Here is a 23,685-nt window from a genome sequence, read left to right on the forward strand (position 1 = left end):
TGTCCCTAATCCACCTGCTTCCCCCCATTGTCACGCTATCTGGAGATTGTGTAACAAATAGGGAAATGCTTATGGTATAATGTTAAGTGAAACGAAGGCAGCAAATTGCGTAATCAGAGTGTGGACAACCACGTTATTAAAAAAAGGAACTAATCTACAAATAGAAAAGGCTAGAAGGAAATACAGCACACGGTTGAATGTGGTTGTATTTGGATGATGTTTGTCTTTGAATTCTCTGTAAATTCTACATTTTCTTTTATACAATTTATATTAACATGAAATTATTTAAAACATTAAACATTTATTACATTGTGGACAATTTCAAGTCCTCATGTTTGATCGAAAATCACACTCTCTAAGTATCTCTTCTCAGTTCTAGACTGACTTCCCCGAACAGAAACTCTTTGATCCTCTCAAACACCCGGGTAGGAAGTAAGTATTGCAGCCATGTTCCCCACCCACCCACCCACAGCTGACAACCTGGCCACTGGAGCGGGCTGTCAAAAAAAGGCCTGCGAGGAGGGAAGTTCCAGGCAGAACCCCGGCTTCTCCTACCGCCTAGGGCTTTCTGGACAGCGCTACTTGAGATCAGTTACTTTTTTTGTTTCTTCTAAATAGCCGGCCGAATGCTCTTTTTCCAGTTCTGGCTGAGTTGTTAGCTTCAGCCTGGCGGGGATGCCTGCCAGGTACCTGGCTCCCAGAGCACCGCCCAAACTGGTCAGGCCAGTCCGCCCCATGGTTGTTTCTGCCAGGACTTGCCCGCGCGCGAGCGTGTGTGTGTGTGTGTGTGTGTGTGTGTGTGTGTGTGTGTGTGTGTGTGTTAGAGACCCACCCTTCTCCCCAGCAACCCAGGTAGGTGGAAGGCAGCTGCGGGCACCAGCCTGGCAGTCAGGCCAGATGGGTGGAGCTGAATTAATCTAACCTGGAATTTCAACTTGGCCTGCACAACAGGTGAGAGGAAAAAAAGCAGCAGAGAGAACCGGCAGTTTGGCAACTTGGAAATATTCTTGTGCCTTGCTCCCTGTCCTCTGTCTGGAAAATAGCCCAGGGTGACTTTTCAAAGTGTGTGCACCGGCTAATGGGGCTTGGTTGCGCCACGGCCCCCTCGGAGGCTCTCCGAGCCCCTCCTGAACGCTGTCCTCCTCCGTTACCCTCCGCGACGCGCCCGTTCCCCCTCCTCTGGGAGGCAGGGCGGGGGTATCGGATTAGTCTTTGTTTTCGACGCGAAAGAGCCGAGCGCGGCGCGGGGGAGGCTCGCGATGGCAGGGCCCTGGGGTGCGCCTGAGTACGGCGCTCGGCCGTGACCCCTGCGAGGGTGCCCCGCAGCCGGTCCGCAGCCTCTGCCCCCGGGTACCCCCTCCTTGCCGGCCAGGCTGACTCGGTACGCAAACGCGCGATGTCCCCCATTGTCCTGCCTCGGAATGAGCGAGCGGCAGCCGGGAGAGGGGGGTCAGTCAGGCCCGGAGCTCAGGGCTCCCGGGGTCTCCGGGGCCGTCCCAGACCGATCCGGCCCGCAGCGAGCGGCAGGAAGTGGGGACACCGGGGCCCGCTCGGCCGAGGGCCTAGGCTGGGAGGTCCGCGTGCCCCACCCCGCGCGGCCCGCCTCGCCCGCCCCGGCTGCAGAAGCGCCGGAGGGCGGGGGCCGCTAGCCCGAAGGGGGCAGCCGGGTCCTGGGAGGGCCGACGCGGGGGTGGGGAGGTACTGCAGGTGCAAAGGCGCGGCGGCCGAGCCGGGCCCTGCCGCCACCCGCTCGCGGGCTGCCCGCTCCGTCCCCTCCCCCTCCGCGGGAACTCCCCCCCTCGCGCAGCCCCGGGCCCGGCGGAGGGGGCGGCTGGGCCGGCGGGGCTCGGCGGGGCCGCACGTGCGCGCCCTCCCGGGCGGGGGAGTCCCCGGGCGAGCACGTGCCGCGGCGCGCGGGGGGCGGGGAGTCCCGCGGACGCCTTCATTGCTGCTGCTGCTGCCGCCGCGGCCGCCGCTGCCTCTTCCTTCCTCCTGCGCCGTCCCCTCCTCGGCCCGGGCGGGGGGCTCCGCGCGCCTAGCTCGGCCCGGCCAGGCGCTCCGTGAGGCGGGCGCCCCAGGCGGCGGCGGCGGCCGCGACGGTGGTGGCGGCGGCAGCGCGGGCCGGGAAACTTTGCCCCTTTGTGCGCTCCGCCCCGGAGGCGGCGGGCAGGTCGGTGCAGTCGGTGCCTTTCCGGCTCCGGGGTGGGGGAGGGGCGGCGGGGAGGCGTGGGGGGCCCTGCCCGAGGGGGGGAGGGGACGGCCCGGGGGCCAGCCGGGGGGGCCGCTACTTTGTTGCCGGGGACGGGGCGGGGGTGCTACGGGTCACAGTGTAGCGGAGCCGGGCGGGGGCGGCGGGGCGGGGCGGGGGCTGCGGAGCAGCCGGAGCCGAGCGGCCGAGGCCCCAGAACAAAGGAGCCCGAGCGGCGGCGCGCGCGCGGCCCGGCCCGAGCTGGAGCGCGCCCCCCTCCCCGCGCCCCCTCGGCGAAGCGGGCCGCCCTCCCCCGTCTGGCCGGCGGGCGGGGGGGCGCGGCGGGGCGGCCGGCGCGGGCTACCCCGGGCGCGCCCCCGTCCAGGCCGCTTCCGTGCCGGGGGCGCTCGGGCAGCCCCGCCGAGTGAAGCTCTCAGCAAACTTTATTTTAAAAGCTCTGCTCCCTCGGGGAGGGCCCAGCAACCTCCAGTGAGGGGTGTGTGTGGGAATTTTGGTGAAACTGTCCCAAGCCCGGGGGGGTGGGGCAGAGGACAACTTTCTTAGAAATCTCACCTTGATCACCCCTTTAAATTCGTCGGGCAGGTTCCCTCAGCACCCCCATCGGGCGCTAGGCCTCCTCCGGCAGGCGGGGAGCGGGTGCTGGTGCGCCCTGCCAGAGGTTCTGGGCAGGACTTCATTTGAGCAAGCCCTTTCTCTTCCCCCATTTTCTCTTTTTCCAGAAGCAGGAAGAGGTAACATGTGAAAGTTGTCCCTGAGCCTCGAGTGATGCGCTTCCCCTTTCTGTCTCTTTTTTAGGCAGCGCTGCCTTTTCCATCATCCTGCCCCCGGAGGACAAGTACCAGGAGAAACTCCTCGCCCGGCCCAGCCCCCACCACACACCCACCTGCTCACCTCATGCCTGGGTCCAGGGTGGGTGAGGGTGAAGAACCCACCCAGCCAAGATGATCCCTTCTCTGGGGACCGCTGCTGGTGTCCTGCCCCAGATCCTGGGCCCCAGCAGATGGGAGAGTGGCCCCCAACTGAGCCCTACCAGACTGCTGCAGAGGAGGTGAAGAGGGGCCCATCCTGGAGCCTGGAGCTGCTTGCCTTCACCCTTGTGCACTCTTGACTGTTTTAGGAAAGAAGGAGCTGGTGGGGGCCTTGGCAGGCAGGAAGCGGGACAGTGGCTCTCCTCCGGCACCTATGCCCCTACCTCTGGCAGCATCATGAGCCAGTTTCAGGTGCCCCTGGCAGTCCAGCCGGACCTGCCAGGCCTTTATGACTTCCCTCAGGGCCAGGTGATGGTAGGGGGTTTCCAGGGGCCTGGGCTCCCCATGGCTGGGAGCGAACCCCAACTCCGAGGGGGTGGAGATGGGCGAAAGAAACGAAAACGGTGTGGTACTTGTGAGCCCTGCCGGCGGCTGGAAAACTGCGGGGCCTGCACCAGCTGCACCAATCGCCGCACGCACCAGATCTGCAAGCTGCGCAAGTGTGAGGTGCTGAAGAAGAAAGCGGGGCTTCTCAAGGAGGTAAGCTGGCCCTTGCTTGGCCGTCCTGCCCTTTCCACGATGCTGCTGTCCTCACCGGGTCTCGTCAGACTCTGTTCGGCCATTCTCATCCTTTCAGTCTAACGCCGAGTGGGGCCCTGGGCAGGAGCTGGCTCGCACTCCCCGGTCGGGCTGACAGTTTGTAAGGAGGAACCAGGTGGCAGGAGGCTCTGGTTAGCACTCGCACCTCCGATGTTTGCGTTTGACGCAAGATGCATCCAGCCTTATTTCTAGAAGTTTTTTGTCCTGCTTGAAGCCTCGGATGTACTTCAGGGTCACACCAATGCTTGGGTGACGTGGGGAGTGATGGTGTCGGGTAAGGGGTGGAGACTGAGGGCTATGGAAAGAAAGACGGGGTGACAGGGTGGTTTTATGCTGCCCTGATGGAATGGGATGGTTCTTTTTCTAAGCCTTTTTTTGGGCACCATCGTTCTTCTCAGAAAGACAGCAGGAGAGCCAGTTGGAACTGGAAATTTAATGACAACCCATGATTTGGGTTCCCCTCCTGGACTGAGGTACTTCTGGAGGTCAGAGACTTTTTTATATCTCTTGTATTCTCATGACCTGGCTCAGTTAGTTCCTTGACGTGTAGTCGGCACTCAGAGACTAATTGAATGAATGAATGAATGAATGAAGGAATGATGTGCTTTGGAGACACTGTCAAGCCCAGGGAAGAGTACTCCCTTTATTTGGAATAGGGGGATGGAGGGAGGAAAGGAGGAGCGGGGATGAGATGAAAGGGGGAAGTGGAGAGGTGGTGACCCTGCACTGGCCATCTTTTCCTTCTATTCTGGTGGCAGGCTGCCAGCACGAGGTTGGTGGCAGCCTCGATAGCGGAGAGTTGGCAGAAGTAGGGCCGAGTGAAGTGGAGCGGCTTGGGAGGAGCGGTGGAGCAGCTGAGGTCGCTCCAGGCAGCGGAACTGGCGCTGGACAGAGCCGGAGGCCTGCGCTGTCTACGGGGCTCCTCCGCTCGGCCACTGATTTGTCCAAGGGCTCAGACGTCTCAGGCCCCCTCTCTGGGCCTGTCTTCTCCCTGGGGAAATGGATGGGTTGTGCTTGATGGCCTTTGAAGCCCTTTCCGGCTGGGCTGGGAGCCGCCGCGCTTCTGAAGGCTAGGGCACCTGTGGCTTCCATGGGCTGGCGGCTGGCGCTTGGGATTTCCCTGACCGCCGGGCGCCCAGCTGTGCCGTGAGCTTGGTGGGGCTGTGGTCCTGTGGCTGGGAAGAAAGCTCCAAGTGCTGGGGGCAGGGAAGAGGGTGTTGCTGGGATGTTTTTTGCCCTTTTTCACCTTCTCTTGTCCACTCTCTGGGGGAGCTGCGTGTCATGGCCCAGGACCACAGACTCTGTGCTCTATTTCCCGGGTCTGTGGGTCACGTGCGCAGCTCCCCACCCCAGCCTGGGAGACAGTGTCCAGCCCCTGTTCGTTGCTGGTGTTGTGGGGAGTTGGCATCCTGCTGGCCCAGGGCCCTGTGGGTCATTTCTGAAAGTGGGGAGAAGAGCAGGGGTAGGCTTCAGTCCTGGGTATGAGATCTGGTGTTTTGGTGTAAGGAAGACCTGCTCGGTCTACTTTTAAAGCTTGGTTCCATTGCTTGCTTCCTTTAGGCGTTTGCCCTCCTTCCCACCCCCTGTGTTTCACTCCACTTCTCCCGTGATCAAACCCGAGGAGTCGGGGGCTAAGATTTTTAAGCCGGATGTTCCTGGAACCAGCGGCCCTGGTGAACCGTGTCTGAGCTTTCCTTAGAGCGACACTGATGCGGCATACCTGAGTGAAAGGGGCAGGGAGAGAGGCCAGGGTACCGTCATCCTTGTGCATAAGCTGTTGGCCTGGGCTGCCGGGTGATCATGCTTCAGATACAGGGACTGGGCTTGGCTGAGGTTTAGAGACAGCCCTGCTGAGAGATTTGCATCCCTGGGGACCTCGCCGTAGCCCGCTGTCCCTCTAGGCCCTCAGGGTCTGTGGCTGGTGGTCCGAGGTATCCCAGAACAGAAGGTCCACATACTGGGGTGTAGACCAGTGCTGGCCCACAACAAAGTCCTCCTAGTTCCTAGAGAAGCAATGGAAAGGAGACAATGGACTGAGCTAACTTTTTTGGACCTATTTGAAGGATAAATCCTTTCTATTTGATGTTCAAAATGTGCTTTTTTTTTTTTAATGAAAGGAAGGTGCCGATAAAAAGTAGATCTACTTTTAAAAAAAGTCTTTACTTGGTAAAATACAAGGTGGTAACTAGTAGCTCTAGGTCTGTGACTTTTTTATTGGTCCGTGAAAGCGGAAAGCATGGGAACCACTGTCCAGGCCACGCTGCATTAATGAACGTATCTCTGCTGAGAAACGCCCCGAGAGGCTTCGCTTGAGTGATTGAGCCCGAGAGCCAGCTCAGCATTTACCAGCCCCAGGGGGACTGCCGGGACCTTAAGCATTAGATCTGAACAGCCTTGTAGCAGAGGGAATGCGTCCTGGGATTGCGGAGGCTGGGAAAGGGGGAGACATGTTACTGGCATCTGAGGGTGGTTTTTGGTTTGGGCTCAAGAATAGAACTTCAGAGTTTGGCCCTGATTCTTCAGGTGGGGCAAGACACAGCATCCAGGAGTCTCTTGAGAACCAGTCCATCTCCTTGCATCCCTGCTCCCTGGCATTTCTTCTTCGAGACACCTTTTTCTTCCATCCTGTCTCCACCTCCCTGCCTCCTTTGAGCTGTCTGCTAACAGCGGCCTTGTATCATTCTGTAAGGGGGGAGCATTATGTTGGGTTTCCCATCTTTCTTCCCCGCTCCTCACTCTTTTTCGCAGTGTGTGTGTGGAGGGGGAGGTGCCATGGAGCTCCTTCACTCAGAAAAGAAGTTCAGCATTTTAAGACTCCAGGTAGCTCCCAGGACGGGCCCTCCCACCAGAGCCAGGTGACTGCTTCTCTGGGACTGAAAGTGAGGTAATCCGCCTTGACGTGGTTCATTCCTGTGCCTTGGTCTTCCCTCCTAATGGCAGGAAGGATTTAGATCCTAGGCTGATGGCTGAGGCTGTTAGTCTTCACATTCTTTTTACCTGGGCGGTGACTCGTAGCACAACGAAGATGCCTAATTAGAAAAGTAGGGTTTGGTGGACGTGGAGACAAAGTAGGCCTCAGACCCCAAAGTAAGCACTGTACTGCTTACTCTCTTGAGCATTGGTTTCTCCCTCTCTCTCTCTCTCTTTTTTTTTAAGTAGGCTCCACGCCCAGCATGGAGCCCAACGCAGGGCTTGAACTCACGACTCTGAGATCAAGACCTGAGTTGAAATCAAGAGTCGACACTTAACTGACTGAGCCACCCAGGCGCCCCTTGAGCATCGGTTTCTCACTTGTCAGCTGGAGTAACCCTTCTCTGCGGGGTTGTTGGGAGGATTAATGGAGATTAAAATATGCATAATGTCTGGCACATAGTAGGTAATCAATAGACGACGGCAAAACACTCCTAGAACGTCTAGAGAAGATGGCTGGGAGTGAACCCCAACTCTGAGGGGTGGCGATGGATGAAAGAAACGGAGACAGTGTGGTATCTTCATGCATAAACAATTGTGTATTAGTTAGTCTCTGAGTCGTAATTGTAGAGCTATAATACAAATTAAATGTTTATCTCAAGACATCTTCTAGCTTGCTCACAGAAGAACCATGGAGCCAGGCAGAAGGAGGGAGGAGTTTGCCAGCCTCTCTGCTGGGGGAGGAGGCTAGACACCCAGGGGCCGTGAGCTGCTGTGGTCTTGGGCCTGACTGAGAAGTTGCTCATGGGTGAAGGAAGTAAACACCTGATAGGAAGGGTAGGAGAATAACTCTTAATGGAAAAAAAAACAAACCCTGCTTAGAAAAACATGTGTAAGGTGGGAAGCTTGACTGGGAACATTGTGGGTGAAAAATGAAGAGAAACGGGAATATATATATAGTGTGAAAACACTGTCTAGCCCTCAGCCAAGTGGATTCAGTGGCTGGAACAGCTCTCTATGCCAGTTTTGAGACAAGATACCTCAGAATTGGGGATCCCTCCACAGTATCAGAATACCTATGAATTCTTGCCTCGCCTGTTGGTAGTTCTGTGTTTCTGAAGACAGAGGCTGTGAGGAGGGATGCTTTCAGCCTGGCATCAGTTCCCACCAGCAAAGGGAGAATTGATTGGTAAACTAGAGGCGATCAGATCCTTCCCAGAGAAAGGAACCCCATCCTAGCGTTTGTGAAGCCAGAGTGAAGGCTGGGCAAGGACAGGCATTTGCCACAGACTTTAGAAATTGTTTTTCAAAGGCAAAGAGTTTTTAAGCCCATGGCCACAGACTCTAAAAGGGAAGTTAGCAGGAGGGATAGGATTGCTCTCTAACAAGGAACTGCTGACAGTACAGCCCTGAATGGTGCCCCAAGGAGGAAGGTGGTGGGACTCGGAACGCTGAGCCATCTGTGCGGCTGCATGGGTTGCTGTTCAGGGAGTGCAGATGGTGGGAGGCCACGCTCCGTCTGCGGAAAGGGGGTGCGTGTCGCCAGAGGCACATTCAGGAGTGGCCTGACCCCTTAAGAGGAGTGTCAGGAAGTCCAGTGGCCAGAATGTGCTGAGGCTGGTGGAAAATACTCAAGACAATAAAGGTCTTTTATATATTCCCCGGGCAAGAATGGGAAGGAAGAGTAGGCTTACAACTTGGGGCGCATAGCTGGGAACAGGGAGCAGCCACTGGGGCCCTGTTCCATTGGGAGGAGTGAGCTTGGGGAGCACTGCCGCGCGAGCTCGGGGAGCACTGCCGCGCGAGCTCGGGGAGGTGCGCCCGTCAGCCGCCTCAGCCTGAGCCGTCCGCTCCGTCCGCCCGGAGCAGCAGCACCTGGGCTCGCAGAGCCGCAGTCTTCATGCGGTTACGGTGGGTGAGCGGGGCTAGAAGACCCGAGACAGGCCAGAAGCCCCCATTTTGCACAGGGATTTTGGAAATTATAAACACATAAGCTCGCCGTCAGTTTTCGACTGTTCTAGAGCAGATTGTTAAAAGTTGGTTTGTGAGAAAGGCAGTGGTGAGCTCCGGTGAGGGGCTGGTCCCTGGGGCTCTTCACGAAGCCGCCCAGCCAAAGGAATAGGTCTGGATTTCTGCAAATAAATGATGGCGTCTCCTGCAGCTTCGTGGACAGATCAGAGGGCCAGCTTTTTATTTAAAGTCATCCTGAAGAGAGGCCAGGGGCGTAACTGCCTTGTTCAGTCTTTCTTACGACGCTGTGGATCCGGGATTCCACGTTGCGATCCCCTGGGTTCCGCTCTCAGGGATTCTGATTTAATTGGTCTGTGGTGAACCCAGTTGGGCTGGGGCTCCCCAGGTGTATCTAATGGGTAGTTAGGCTGGAAATTCTCGGATGCGGATGAGACACCGAGGTGCTGGGCGCCGACCGGGGCTCTTCTGGTGCAGGGTGTGCGCTTGCCCGGAGTCTCAGAGTGTCTGAGTGGTTCATGACCATATGTCCTCCTTGCCCATCAGTGGGCCGGCAGCATCGGCACACCTGGGAGCTTGTTAGAGATGCAGAATCATGGGCCCTACCTCGGACGTACCGAGGTACTTTAGCCAGATTCGCAGGTGATTTTATGTCCGTGAGAGTCTGAGGAGCTGATCTACGGCCCTTGTGTGACTGGGAAAAGGGGGTGGAGCTTGGAGAAGGGGACAGAGGTAAGTCCGGATCAACAGGTAGAGAACTCCATTTGCCAACAAGAGTAAGGAAGATGACCCAACCCATTTCTTTTCTTTTTAAGATTTGTTTGAGAGAGCGCACATGTGCGTGCACATACACAGGTTGTGGGGAGGGGCAGAGGGAGGAGGAGACAGAAACTTAAGCAGACCCCGAGCTGAGCGTGGAGCCCCACAGACACGGGGCTCGATCTCAGGACCCTGAGATCACCACCTGAGTGGAAACCAAGAGTCAGACGCTTAACCCACTGAGCCACCCAGGCTGCCCCATCCCAACCCATTTCTTTACCCTGCAGGTCAGGGAGACAAGAACTTCTTGAGATTTACTTCGGGTTTATTCTTGTTTTTCTGGAACCCATTACCTCCCAGTCTAGTGAGTTATCAATAAAACCCCTTAAGAACTGGTGGAACTTGTGTGTGTGTGTTTCCAGAATAGTCAGGAAAGGGCTCTCAGAAGATGTCTGCTGGGAAGCATCCTGACTGAGGATCTTGGAGCCCATGAGAGTAGTAGTTGGTGGTGGTTGTGAAGAGGAGAGGTGTGTTTATAGAACCTTGGGTCTTATGGGAGGGTTTGGAGACGTATGGAGGAGAAGGCCTGTGCACCGTCTTCCTAAGATGTAGGTAGGGAGTATGTGGGTCAGATCTGTGGGTGGGGTGGGGTGGTGATGGTGGTGGTGCAGGTATCAAGTTGAATGATAGAACAAGGGGTTAAGGAGGTTGGGGCAGTCTGGAGCAATGGGCCCCAGCTAAACTTGATGGAATTTAATCAGTAAATCCAGAATCTTGTAAAAATCTTGGTTACAAAAAAGAAAAACTAATGCACGAGTAAGGAACCCTGGTTTCCTAGCAAGTAGGAAAAGCTGAAACTCTTAAAGGGTTGATGACAGCCTATCTTGAGATCTGTCAGAATGGTCACATGCAGGATAATTGAAGGAAATAGGGCCGTTCAGCTTAGAAGTGAAGAATGCTAAAGTGAGTCTTATGTGGAAGAGGGAGTCAATTTCTATGTGTAGAGGAGTGTGCAGAACTTTAGTAGTGGGTGGAAGTTATAAGAAGGGAGATTGAACCTGTGTTAGAAAAAAGAATTGTCTAGGGGTGCCTGGCTGGCTCAGTCGGTGAGCGTGTGACTCTTGATCTCAAAGTCGTGAGTTCAAGCCCCACTTTGGCTGTAAAGCTTACTTTAAAAAAAGAAAAGAAAAAATAATTATCTAACACTTACAGCTGTTCTAAAAATGAAGACTCAGCCCTGAGAGGGGGTGTGTCTCCTGTGCCTGCACATGCCTGGGGAGAGGCTGGGTGTTGACTGGTAAGGATGTTATGAGGACATCCTCCATCAGGTGGGGGCTTCCATGCTTGGTCTCCTGTTGAGACTGTAAAGTATAACATCAGGTCTGTTTTCATATTACTTAGACAATTACATTGCAGAAGAAATCTCTCTCTCAGCCTTAAAAGTTTTTGGTCAAGTTCTAGACAATCTTAGACCTAGACCTAATCTCAGACCTACGTTGGCATAGTCTGTGGACTTTCTGAAAATTTCTGCCGAGCCATCTGTGAAGGTGTAGGGGTGTGTTTTCTCAGGGGAGAGGGCCCATGGTTTTCAGCAGATTCTCAATAGTATTCATGGCCTCCCCAAATTTAAGAAATGTGCTCTGAGCTGTCCAGTATGGTAGCCGTTAGCACTGTGTGGCTACTTAAATGTAATTAAAATGAAATAAACCAAACTCGGTAACTCAGGTGCACTAGCTAGCTACCTTTCAGTTGCTCAGTATCCTCATGCGGCCAGTGCCTTGTGTATGCGACAGTGCAGGTACAGATGTTTCCGTTACTACGAAAAGTTCTGTTGAGTATGGAGTTTCCCTGTGTGATCTCTGAACCCTCACTGAAGCCAGTAGCAGGGTTGGGGAAATAGTTGCTTCTGCTGGCTGCTCTCAGAAGAATATTCTGGATTGGGATCCCTGTCCCCACCCCACCCCCAAGGTAAGGGCTGTGGAAGGGGCTGGTGCTTTCCTAGGCTCTAACACACCCTGAAGCTCATTGCCTCTCCTTGAAGACATGGGCTGTGTTTTAATTACCTGCTCTGGGGAAAGAAGAATAGGAATGAGGTGTGGCTCCCCACCCAAAGGCTGTCTCTGAATCTCCCCAGGGGGAAGCGGCCTCTCCCACCCGCAGTCTTGACCAGCGGCCTTGGCGAACCTTGCCTGTATTTACATCTAGCCCTGTTGTCTCCTCTTTGCCTTGGGCCTCTCATTCTGGAGAAGGCAATGTGGGGACCCAGCCTGTTGAAAGACCACATCAGGGGGCTCAGGAGTTGTCACTAACTCCCCATGCCCGTCCCCATCACTTCTTCACAGCTCCCTTGTGGACTGAAGGCAGGACGCTCAGGAAGAGAGGTGTTAGAAAGGAAAGGTACCCCTTCCTCTCCCTTGAGCCCTACTTCAGCCCGGCCAGCTGTTCCGGGGGGCGTCATTGAGGGCTGCCACGGCCCCTACCTGAGTGTGGCCATGCAGGGTGGGGGCTGCTGCCGCACCTGCAGTGGACACACCCTCTGGGGCCTGGTCTCCTGTCATTTGCATAAGAAATCCGATCGCCTACATTTTTATTAGTCTTTGAGGGAGAAGAGAAAGCTGGCAGCTCAATTGTGGGGACTGGCTGGCCTGCAGGTGACCGAAGGTCTGGGGATTGCTGGCTTGCGCCAGGCTGCACAAGCTCTTCCTGCACTGCTGGCTCTGAGCCGTGTCAGTTCCAAGTCCAGTGTGCCCCACCTGCCCACACCCAGCCGGGGCGTCTGCGGATGCAGGAGTGTGCCTGCCGCTGCTGGGAGAGCAGCAGTCGGGGTCCTACAAACGGAAGGGGAATTGCACTGGGTAAAGTCATTTGGGGGCATTTACCAGACTGCCCCCTCGGCCCCCACCCCTCCTCATTACTGCCAGAGGAAGCCTCAGGAAGGGGTGTGGAGATGCTGGGTCAAAAACAAATACCAAGGTGCTGGGCTAGAGAGTCTGTTCCACTTCTGAGCCGTTCATGTGGGAAGAACACGGAGTGGCTCGCCCTTGTCTCACTTTTTTCTCTCTCTATGGATTGCTCTGCTCTTTAAGGGTATGCATTCATGCCCCAGCAAGGTGTGGGGCGTTGGGAAGCCCCGGTGCTAGGACGAGGAGGAGAGGCACCCCCCGGAATGTTTCTTTGGGACCGGGACCGTGCCCTGTGCTGGGGGAGGCAGTAACCTCCTCTGGCTTTGGCTTCAGTTTCCCCAAGCAGGACGTCATCTGCTTTGACTCGTGGACCCGCGAGTTGCCTTCCCACCTCATTCAGCGCATCTCTCCTGGGACCGGCTGTGCGCAAGGCGCGCTCCGAGCCTCAGCTGCGGGGAAAGAGGAGGCAGCGCTTACTCCGTCCTTAATGAGCTCACAGTCTGGGGAGGGAGACAAGCGTGGAAACAAATAATTACAGTACAGTCTGTCAGGGCTGTTAAGGGAGGGACGCCTTGAGGGCAGAGACCGGCCTTACTCACCTTTGGGCCCAGTGGGGAAGGGAGGGGGCGTGTTCTGAGAGTTTCAGTGTAGCCGTAGGTGAAGGATGAGGGGGCTTCCAGGAGGAAGGGGGCATCTCCCCTGAGCCTGAGGTGTGTAGAGATGCTTGAATGCTCACGGCTGGTGGCAGGGTGTGGAAGGGCGCAGCCAGACCGCAGGGGCCACCTGAGGGTATTCCCAGATCCTCCAGGTGGTAGGTAAGACGCTTCGTGTGAATTCCTCTTGGAAGTCTTCCACGGGCGCTGTCCCCAGGTTTCTAAACCACTCAGCATTCCTGTCACACCTCTCAACGATCTCTTAAGGTCCTGTGTTGTTTGCTTGGATCTGGGAACATTTGGTGGCTCGAGGCTGTTGAATTTGGGGTGGGGAAGTAGACTCTCTAAGACTTTCTCACAAGCTTCTAGGACGCCTTGCGGGGTACGGGCAGAGCCACAGCCCTGCCTGTTAGCCTGGGGGCCCAGGTGCATTCTGTTTAGTAGTCTGGAAGCACGCGGGCAGACGGGCGGGCGGAGTTGCTGGCTGGCTCTGACTATATTCCCTCGGACACTGCTGGGTGCAGGGCTTCCGTCTGTCTCTGCTGCGTCTCCAGGAGAAGCACCTTTTTTCCTCCTCCTCCTTCTCCTCCTCCTCTTCCTCCTCCTCCTTGTGATTGCTGTTGACACAGACTTCCGCTGCCAAAGCTAATTGTGAGGCCTGATCAGTGAATGAAGGCAAAGGCAGTTCCCATGACAACCGCAAAGAGTTTCAAATATAGGGGATGATGTGTGTGATGGGCTGCAATTACTTGGGTGGAAATTGATGCGTGGACACCGGGGACTTCAAACATAGGCTCTGAAGGTGGAGGGGGTATTGGGTTTCTTTGGCAGGATCCTTTGTGTGATGGAAGGGAAGGAACGAAGAGTACGACTTCCCCCACACTTGATTTCAGGTGCCTTCCGTGTGTGGTATGTTGGGTAAAACCCCTCAGGGGCTTTGGGAAGGCACGCCTCTGGCCGTTCTGGTGGGGGAGGCAGGACACCCAGACAGACAAATAGCAGTGTCAAGCTGGCAGAGGACTGGGGTAACCCTAGAAGGCTTCCTGGAGGAAATGGGTCTTGAACTGAGCTTTAAAGTAAAGCTTTGTGGGGAGTGACCTCATTCAGGACACAGCTGTGCCAGAGAAGAGAAGTTTGTCCTCTGCCAACTCTGGAAGAGGTAGGTTGATAGGAAAATCCTGGAACTCCACAGAGCAGCCCCGACTGCATCACTGAAAGTGAGGGGATGGCAAGAGCCCTGCTCAGTCATTTTCTAGTTGTGTGACCTTAGGCAAGGTGCTTAGTTTCCCTGTAAACAGATTTCCCGATCTGTGGGATGGGTGTGAATAATTCCTATTTCACTGGTTCGTTTGAGGATTAGATAAGATGTGCTTCATCATGCTGCAAGTATGGGCCCTACATGGGCTTGAGTGCGGTTGATGTTCCTGCACATGCCCCTGAATCTGTGTCTGGATATGTCCCCATCCCCTAGTCTCTGTGTACCTGTGTGGTGTCTGGCCTGTGGCTGCCCGTGTTACTGAGGTTCTCGGTGTTAGAGTGATTCGTGTGTTCTGAGAGTGAGTGAATCCACTTGCCTCTCCTCAGTGGGGATGGCTGTGGCCCTATTCCTCTTGTTGGGAGTACCGTGGGACTGGAGTCATGACAGAAAGTGAGGAGGGGGCCCCTCAGCCCCCAGGGGTCCCAAGTCCCTCTGGGTCAGTCGCTGAGAAGTCCAGAATGTAGAAAGGCCAGTAGAGATGGGAGAGGGTCGGTTGTGGGGTGTGGAGAGTGTCTGCTAGGAGCGGGCGCCTCTGCGGCTCCTTGGAGCCCTGGCATTCCAGGTGCGTAAGGAAAGGGCAGGAGGCCCATGTGGGACAGAGATGGGGTCAGGTGGGTACTGCCTTGGGGACCATAGGCTCTTCTGGGGTATCCGCAGGCTGCTGGGGGGGAGTGAGCCAGGACCCGTGGGTGGGGTAGGACTGGGTTAGCACTGGAGTTGGGGGGTGGTGGGTCAGACAGGGTGGCTCCTGCAGGCTGGGGAGGAAGACATGTGCTGGCTGAACGAGGCAGAGGCTCAGCTGCAGTTCAGTTCGAACAGGTCCTGCCCTCCCCCGAGAGCAGGTGTCCCTCTGCTCCTTGGGACCTCAAAGAGAAGGTCAACCAGGAGAGTGGCCTCCACATTTCAGTGCCCAACCCCCTGCCTCTCCACCGTCCTTGCCTAGAAACTTAGCACATTCCAGCTCTATGCAGAGCCTAGTGAAGTGGGGAAGACAGGGCCCCCGCCCACGTGGGGAAGACCGCGTGGAAATAACTAGCTGCACTTGGTTGTGACTGGTGCTCTCGAGAGGCTGCGAGCTGCGCTGTGAGGCCCCAGAGGAGTAGGGGATGCTCGTGGGGGCCAGAGGAGCTGGGAAAGCGGCAGAGGGAGGGAGCAGCCAGAGGAAGCCTAGTACCAGGCGGGGGGGGGGGGGGGGAGAACCGAGTCAAGGAGCAGCTTCGTGAAGTCTCTGAGGCATGAAAAACGTTACTATTCTCAGACCCATAGCTTGAAGGGAAGTGGTTAGGTTCAAATGACCCTATCCCTTTTTGCATTTCCCTGGGGTTGGCAGAGAGAGGGGTGAGAGAACTGGGATGAGAAAGGCCTAGATTGGAATTCTAGCTCACTGCTCACCAGCTGTGTGTTGCTGGGCAAGTGACTTAACATCTCCAAGTCCGCTTGCCCCTTAGAGGCAAGGTTGTGTGTGGACTAAGTCAAACGCTCAGTCAGACGCTCCTACAGCGTAGTTGGCTCGGGGCCTGGGACGTAGCAGGGGCTTGATAAACTGTGGCAGCCGCAGCGGCAACAGTGTTAATTGTTACTGTCCAAGCCGTGTTAGTCACTCCTATCCAGCAGCGGACTGTGTGTGGGGTGGGTGGGTGGGCCGGGGGGGCTGGGGTCCAGAATAAAGAGGAGACGTCTCTTGGCCTGGCCAAGGTAAGAACTATGGGGTACAGAAGCTGTTTCCCATCTTGAGCCATGGTTCAGGACACTGCTCCTTGCCTCGCCCCGTTACCTACCCTGGGGAGGAGCCAGCAGGGCTGCCCTTTGTCCCCAGGGGTGAGGCAGGTGTGGGCCCTAGTGCTTCTTGGAGTCTCCTCACCAGAAGCCAAGACAGCTCGTCCCGTTCTGACTACCGGCTCGGGACCCCACGAGGAGCAGCGGCTGGGCAGGCGGCAGAGCACATCGCTGAAACAGGCTCCCACACATCCTAACCAGTCCTACCAGTTGCGTCGTCGTCTGTGAGATGAGAAGTAGCACACGGTGAGCTCCCCCAGAAATTCAGTGATGGTAGCTCGCTCTGCCGGGTCACGTGGCGGGAGCCGTGCTGCCTTTCTTTGTAGAATCCTTCTGACTGCAGGGCTTAGCTGGGATTTGTAGGTCCATTCTACAGAAGAGCCAAGTGAGGCTAAGAGAGGTAAAGTAACATGACTGTGGTGCTGGGGCTAGCTAGTGACGGAGCCAGGAACTGAACCTGACGTGTGAGCCCCAGAGTCTGTGGCTGCCCCTTCCCAGGACGTGCAAGCTTTGGGGGTGTTCAGCTACAGTGAGGGGATGGGGTGCAGCAGGGTGTGCCCGGAAATGCCCAGGAAATTAAATCGAGGAGTGGTTTGTAGGACCTGTCTCTCCCCATTTTATTCTTTCTCCTCCTGCTGCTCTTTAAGTCTCCTGGGTGTTGTAGGGTTCAAAGGCTCAGAGTCTGGGAAGTGGAGGCCAGACCTCTTGGGGTCTGGGTCACCTTCCCTCCTCAGCCTTTCCCAGGGATGGGAAGCCCTGAGGTCTGGGGGGGGGGGGGGGTAGGGGTGTGCCTAGGACCTGGAGGGCCACCTTCTGTGGCCTTCCTGAGAGAGGAGGCAACATCCTAGTGGTGGCGGCTGGCTGGGTGGGGTGGGGTATGTTCAGGCATGACGGATGAGTGATCTCGGGTGAGGTGTGGGTGTTCGTGTGTATGGGGAGCGCAAGGCTGACTTGGTGAGGCTTTGAGCCACAGGCAGTGTGGGCTTCAAGCAGTCTGTGTTCTGAGGTGGGCGCTAGAGGGAGGGAGGAGCAGGACTGTGTAATGGTTAAGAGTCTGGTCTTTAGAGCCAGACGGATCTGGCTTGGAGTCCCAGCCCTGCTGTGTTCTAGCTGTTGTCACCTTGGGTAAGTTCCTTCGCTTGTCTTGCCTTGTTTCCTCATCTGCAAAAATGGGGTAAAGGTTCATACTGCCAAGACTTTTTTCTGTTTCTTCTTGGAAGATGACGGGGGCTGTCACTCCTCCTGCTCTTATCCTAGTACCTGGCACCGTCCTCGCTGCCGCTAGGATGAGGCTGTGCGCTGGTGTCCTGGGGTCAGAGAGTGGCTGGAGGGGGAATCCCACCAGTCCACCCCAGCTCGACCCCGGGCGCGGTCTGTCGTCTTTGACCCTGGAGATGCAGAGGACGCCCTGGTATCACCTTCAGGGTCTCCCACTCGGGAGGAAGCGGGGGTGCCCCGGGATCCCCGGCCTGTCAGGGAGCGGCGGCAGACCTGGGCAGCGGCCAGCGCAGCTCCGCGGCACCCTCGGCGGCGCCCCCGCCTCCCGGCTGGGCAGGTCCAGCCCCCGGCGGCCCTGCCCCCGCCCGGCGGGCCACGGGGATTGGCTGGCGAGCGCGCCGCCCCCTCCACACCAGCCTCGCCGGCGGCGGGGAGGGGAGCCCAGCCGGCAGCTGGCCGCCGCCTCCTCTGCAGTGCCTCCCTCCGTGCGCTCCGGCGGGGATAATGGGAGGCCCGCCGGCCGATGCACCAGAGGAGGCCGGCCGAGGTAGAGCGGGCAGGGCGGGGAGAGACGAGGCCAGACAGGACGCAGGAGGAGGGGCAGTGCCCTCCTGGATCTCGGGAGGGTGGAAAAAGGAGAAATGAAAACAAAAACACAGGAAGGCGAATGAGCCCATCCAAGAGTCTGGGCGGCAGCTGGAGCAGGAAGATGGTCCCTGTTATCCTTTCTTTCCGAGGCCCCCTCCTTCCCGTTCTCCTCCTGCCCCTGCAGTGGTGCTGGGGGTGTGCAGCAGCAGGACTTTGCTTCTTTCCTGGCGTCTGCCTGGCTCATCAGTCTCTCTGGCTTCTTTTGCAGGTGGAAATAAAGGCTGGTGAAGGAGCCGGGCCGTGGGGACAAGGGGCTGCTGTCAAGGTACCTTGTGTGTGTGCGCGTGTGCGCGCGCGCATGTGTGTGTGTGCGCGTGTGTGGTGGGGGGGAAGTGTTTGACTGGATTGGATAAAAATAAAGGGTCTCCTCTGGTGATCCCTTAATCTCCCACTGTGTGTGTAGCAGCAGCTGAGGGGGAGGGGTGGCGGGGGGTGTGGGCGACCAATGAATTCTCAGGCCTGTGTGGGTTTTGTTTGGATTCTTTTTGCTTTCTCAGCTGGATGGTTTGGGTGCAGTTGGGATTGGGTCTGTTGAACTGTTTTTTGTTTTTTTTTTTAAGACATGTAACCCACTCCCCACCCTTGCCTCTGGAAATCTCTAGAGAATGCCCCTGGTGCTGTTGGTTTGCATCCAACCTGCAGAAATCCCGGGGCACGCGGGGAGGGGGGGGTGGCCAAGGGGGGAGGGGGGATTGTGCTCCTGAGTCTGAAGCTGATAGGGTGTCATTAGTCATGCTGCTGTCACCATGGAGATGGCTGGAGAGGAGAGGAGGTGGTGGGGGTGAGGATATTTTGGGTAGGGTGGGGGCTGATGCAACATCATGACTGGGAATCCGGCGGGCGGCTGTTGTTACTCTGTGCAGCTTGGTGTCTGGGGGACTGGGAAGGGAATGTTACCAGGTGCGTGGGAAGCAGAGAAGGGGGCACTGTGATCGTCTGAGGCCGGGACTGGGGTATTTGGGGCAGGGCAGCGCAGAACCTGGTGGGGTATCTGCCATTACTAGGGAATGCAGATGTTCTTCTCGCGTTGGCAAGGACGAGGATCGGTACGTTTCCTTGGGCTTTGCCCCTCTTTTCGGGGCTGGGGACCCGCTGAGTGTTTGGGATTACTCAGCAGTATCCTCTGCTGGCCCAGGGTGGAGAAAACAGAGTGGGGAGGCAGCTTCATGTGGCTGCCTCTCAAGTCAAGAGCAGAGAGGCTGGGGAAGGAGTGTGGGGACTACAGGGCAGGGGCAGGTTGGGGGAGGGAGCCTGTCCCTGCCTCAGCCCTACTTTCCCCTTTGGCCCTTGGAGCCTTTGGGGAGCTGGGGGAATCAGGTTGCTTGGGTAGCAGGTGGGCAAGCTGCTCAAGTCCCCAGATGCTCTTAGACTTTGGTCCCTGGAAATCCTCCTCCCGCGTCCTGGGAAAGCTGTGGGAAGCTCTGTGGAGGTGCTGGCGGTGGCACCCTGCCGCCTCACTGCCTGGGTGGGGACGCCGGTAGGGAGGGGCTCTGCTTCCCCACGTGGGATGGGGGCTCCTGGGTGAGGCGGCTGCCGGGTGGATCAGGAGCCAGGGTGGTTCCCTGGCCTCCTCCCAAGGAACTTGAGGCAAGGAAGTGCTTGGGGAAGGACATGAATTTTGCTTCTGAAGCCCTGTTCTGGGGGAAGAAGGAGAGTCAGGTGGCATTAGCTCCCCTGGGGAGCTGGGCATGCCCTGGTGAGGCTGGGAGTAGTGGGCGGCCCCTGAGGCAAGCAGAGGGTGGTTGATACTGGCGGTGCTGTGGGTGGGGAGGGGAGAGAGCTGTGAGCTCACTCGTTCACTTCTCCAGAGCAGAACCCCCGGTTCCACCTCCACTTCCTTTCCTGGCCTCCCACTGCTGACTGGGGGAGCTGTAATCACTGTGTGTGCTATTGAGGGCTGTGGGCACGGAGATCATGCAGTGCACCTGTTCTGCCCCCCACCCTGGGGAGAACAGGACAAGGGGATGAGGACAGATGGGCTCAGGGAGGAGGCAGCGCCCTCCCCCTCTGTGTCTCCGGCCTTGTCAGCCAGAGCTTCCCTCTCTGCTGGAGGAAGGACTGCTGGCAGGTTTGTTTACTCCCCAGAGCACCCCCCTCCTGCCTAGCGATGGCTGCTCTTCAGCTCTTTCCGAGTGTGTTCTCCTTTTCTCCCTGCCTGCGTTCTGCTGGCCCTGCAGTGCTGCTGGAAGCTCTCAGCCTAATACCTCAACCTTTGGTGCTGTGGGCATGCGGCAGAGGCTCCTTGAAAAAGCAGAGGAAACCTTCCAAACACGCCTTCCTCCTTCCCCCTTCTCAGAGCAGGGCCTGAGCTGGCTGCGTTTTTGAAGTTCTGAGATTGTGTCTGTGCTTGTTTTTATTGTTGAGTTGTCTGTCTGAGAATCATAGCCTCCTCTTGGCCCGGCTTGGGCATTGCCAACAAGCCTGCAGATCTGAGCCTCCAACCCCCCCTCCCCCGCTTGCGCCCCATTCCCGGTGCCACCTTTCCCTCACATGGAGTTTTCTTACGTGGCCAGTTGAGTGCCGTGTCCCACATCCCCGATGAGGCAGTGTTACCAGATCCTTTTCCCTCAGCAGGTCGTGGTGTAGGAAGATGTGTCTGGTGCATGAGCTCATTCTGAGATCAGGCCAAGACTCTGGGACACGGGACAAGGGGGCGTCACTCGTCACAGTCTGTGTTCCCACAGGATGGGTGCAAGATGGATAAACCTCATGGGGGAGTGGCGCGCAGCAGGCAGGGGGAATGTGCTCGTCTGCCCTGTGCGGAGTCCGGCCGGAGTTTCAGGCGCGGTGTGGGGTTTGCGTAATGCCTAGCCCAGGCACAGAGCTGAGCTCGATAAACGCGATTTGTCATGTTACTGGCTAGTGTGTTGTGTGTCTACCCATGATATCCCAAGGAACATGCCATAGCACACACTGTTGCCACCGCCTCCTTCTTGGCAGCCTGGACGGGAGTGAGTGCCCAGTGCCGAGAGCTCCAGGCCACCCCTGCTTTCGGGCTCCCACGCTGCTCCCACGCTCTGCCCCATGGGAATCCTTGACTGGCTGAGGATGTCTGGAAACTATTTTGGGACTGTGCCCGGGATCTCTGCCTCCTGTCTCTCCTTTGGACCGCTGCAGAAATGCCCCTTTGTCGAGGGTCTGTGATCCCCACACCGTGGCTGACTCCTCCTAGTCCTTGCCTGCCTGCTCTTCCTGCTCTCCAGCCCTCTGTGAGGGTCTAGCAGAAACTCTTTTTCTCTGAGGTAAGTTTTCAAGCACTGGTAAACTTGGGGAGATAAGGACGCAGGTGAGTGTGTCAGGCTGGAGCAGAAGGGGGCCACACAGAGTTGCGTTTGGAAACGGAGAGGGCTTCCCCGCCGCCGTTGTGGTAAGGACTGCAGTTAGAGTCCCGGAGCTCAGCCCCACCTCCTTAGTGACCCCAACCACTTTGGAACCATTGAGAGGACAGTGCAGGATAATGTGTGAGCCGGAGGGAGAGACTTCCTGCCTGCCACAGTGCAGGGGCCTGGGAGCTGCCTGCAGGGATCGCAGTGAGGGCTCCAGTGGCCCACTTGCTGGGTTTGCTGAGGAGGGGCCTGGGCTCCGGGCTCCTTCCAGCTGCTAGAAATGGCCTTTGTGGTCCTGCCAAGTCCCCTCCCACACCCCTGAGGCTGTAGCTAGGGGTTTGGCTCGCTGGGGGTGGGGGCAGGGAGCGTGGGGAGGGGCTCTGGTTTGGCTCGGCTTCCGGGTCTCCCGGCTCTCTTTCCCACCCTGACCTCTTGGGCTTTTGGCCTCATTTCCTCTCACACTCGTGCATCTGGCAGTCAGCTGAGGACTCCCCCTTGTCCCCAGCATGTGTGCAGCTTCTGAGAAGGAGGTGGCTTCCTTGGGGGTGAGTTTAGGAAGCCCTGGGACAAATAGGGGACCGGGATGGCTCAGACAGTGAAAATCTATTGATTATCACGCTCCCCGGGACTGTGACCCTCCCTTTCTTCCCCCATCCCTTTGTCTTTCAACATTTATGAGCATTTACCATGTTCCAGGTGCAGTCCTAGACCCTGAAAAACAAGTCCTTATTTGCTCTTCACAGTACCCCTGGAAGCAAGAGACACTGACTAAATTACCAAAAATCCTAACTGGGAGTGGGGGAACCAGCACTGGCAAGTTTTGGGTTTTATGCGTGGAAGGCTTTTGATGTCTGCTTGGGGCTGTGAACTTGCACGTGGCAGACCAAACCCTTCCCCCCCAGCTGTGCCTAGCTCCTAGCTCTTTATGTTTGCTTTCATTGGCTCAGTGGACCTCAAGGGACTTTGCAGGAAGAATCCACGTGGCAGCCTTGTTTTGGGCAAGTCAGTGTTTCGGGAGTCTGGTGCTTATAGATTAGGGTGGTGGGGTCAGGAATGAAATAGTTGGGAAGAAAGCTTCGTTTTGAAAGGAAAGTGTTGGTTATAGACGTGTTGTGTTTGAGATTCAGGTTAAGTGGGACGGATATACTGTGCCTGGGCGTTCCACCTTGAATCCTGAATTGCCTTCTACTCGTTGGGAATGTGTGGGTCCTGCAGCCCTTCCTGCCTTGGGGTTCCCATGGAGAACACCGCTGAAAGGAGGAAGCTGGGAAGTGCAATTGTCTGGTTTCTTCTCCCCTCTGTTCCCCACTCTACTCCCGTGCGTTGGGCGTGGGGACGCTTAATGTTCCTGGACTTAGTTTTCTTTGTGAAATGAACGGGTTACCCAAAGTTAGTTTTTATGTGGTAAAGTGCCAGTTTTCTTTTTTTCTTCATTCCCAAAATGTTGCAGATGGAAACATAGTCCTACTTTGTTTGCACAGGGAGTTTGCAGCTTGTGCCAGGCATGGCTCACCTTGGGAGCTCAGCACCATCCAGACCGGTCTGAGCCGCGGGATGAGGCGTGTCCGGGGGACAAGCTCTGGCTTGTCGTGGCAGGTGCAAATAGCTGTGGCGGCTTCAGAAGTTGTAGTGGACTGGTGATCAACAGTTCACGGGCCGTATCTTGAACTGCATTCCTCCTGAACTTTGCTTCTGGGAGAGCAGAGGGTCTCTGTTTTGACATCCCCTCCCTTCTATACTGTCCATCTGGAGGACACTTCAAGAGTAGAGATCTTACTGTCCCAGAGATTCTTTCCAAGTACCTCGGAAGATTTACCTGCCTCTCAGCTGCTGTAGATAAGGATTCCTCCTATTTGCCCTTTCTTCTCTGAGAGTCTCAGATTCTGATGGAGAGCTGTCAGAACCTGTGGCACCCCCTGAAGGGGCAGGAGTGTGCGTGTGTATACCGCGTGCTTTAGAGGAAGAGAACAGTTAAGGAGAGGCGAGGTCTCCTGCAGATACCGGAGCAGACTTGGACCCTGCAAGACACTAGAGCCCCATTGCCTCAGGCAGGGCACCTTAACTTTTGAGTTTTTTCCATTTGGCGGCTCTCAGTCACCCAGAGGTCTAGCTCTTTTTGTCTAGGGGCTGATCACAAACTGTGCCGGGTTTTCTAAGGACAGGCATCCCGGTATTTTTGATTGCTGAAGTTTGGACATATCCTTCCTACTTTTTTCCGCTTTCCCCCCTGCACACTCTGCAAAGCTTGTAGTTCTTTTCTGCTGAGGATCTTTGGTCTTTTCATTTAGGATGCTAAGGACTAGACAAAAAAATAAAAATGCCGATTTCCTACTACCCCAGCTGCCTCATCCTAGAGGGGGGTGGGGCAGGGGCTAAGTTACAGGTAACACTGTCCTGCCGCAGAAATATTCCTTAAGAGACCAACATCCCAAGGACAGTAAGATTAGGGTCTGAGCAAATCCTGGTTACCTCTGTGGCCTGGAACTTTT

General features: G+C 56.6%; 1 protein-coding gene across 2 annotated transcripts in view; it reads left to right on the forward strand.

Moving 5' to 3' along the window:
* Positions 1-810: 810 nt before the first annotated feature.
* TET3 (tet methylcytosine dioxygenase 3) overlaps positions 811-23,685 on the forward strand; it is a 100,093-nt gene continuing 77,218 nt past the window's right edge. Inside the window, exons 1-3 of one of the 2 annotated variants that reach the window (XM_026482689.4) lie at positions 811-951; positions 3,005-3,717; positions 18,079-18,135. In XM_026482689.4, the coding sequence (XP_026338474.2) occupies positions 3,415-3,717; positions 18,079-18,135 (360 nt within the window). In that variant the 5' untranslated portion in view covers positions 811-951; positions 3,005-3,414. Of the gene's footprint in view, positions 952-3,004; positions 3,718-17,666; positions 17,770-18,078; positions 18,136-23,685 lie in introns of those variants that run through there. The other variant, XM_026482705.4, reaches the window with a different exon arrangement.

The sequence above is a fragment of the Ursus arctos genome, unplaced genomic scaffold, assembly GCF_023065955.2.
Source record: "Ursus arctos isolate Adak ecotype North America unplaced genomic scaffold, UrsArc2.0 scaffold_8, whole genome shotgun sequence".
NCBI classification, from domain to species: domain Eukaryota; kingdom Metazoa; phylum Chordata; class Mammalia; order Carnivora; family Ursidae; genus Ursus; species Ursus arctos.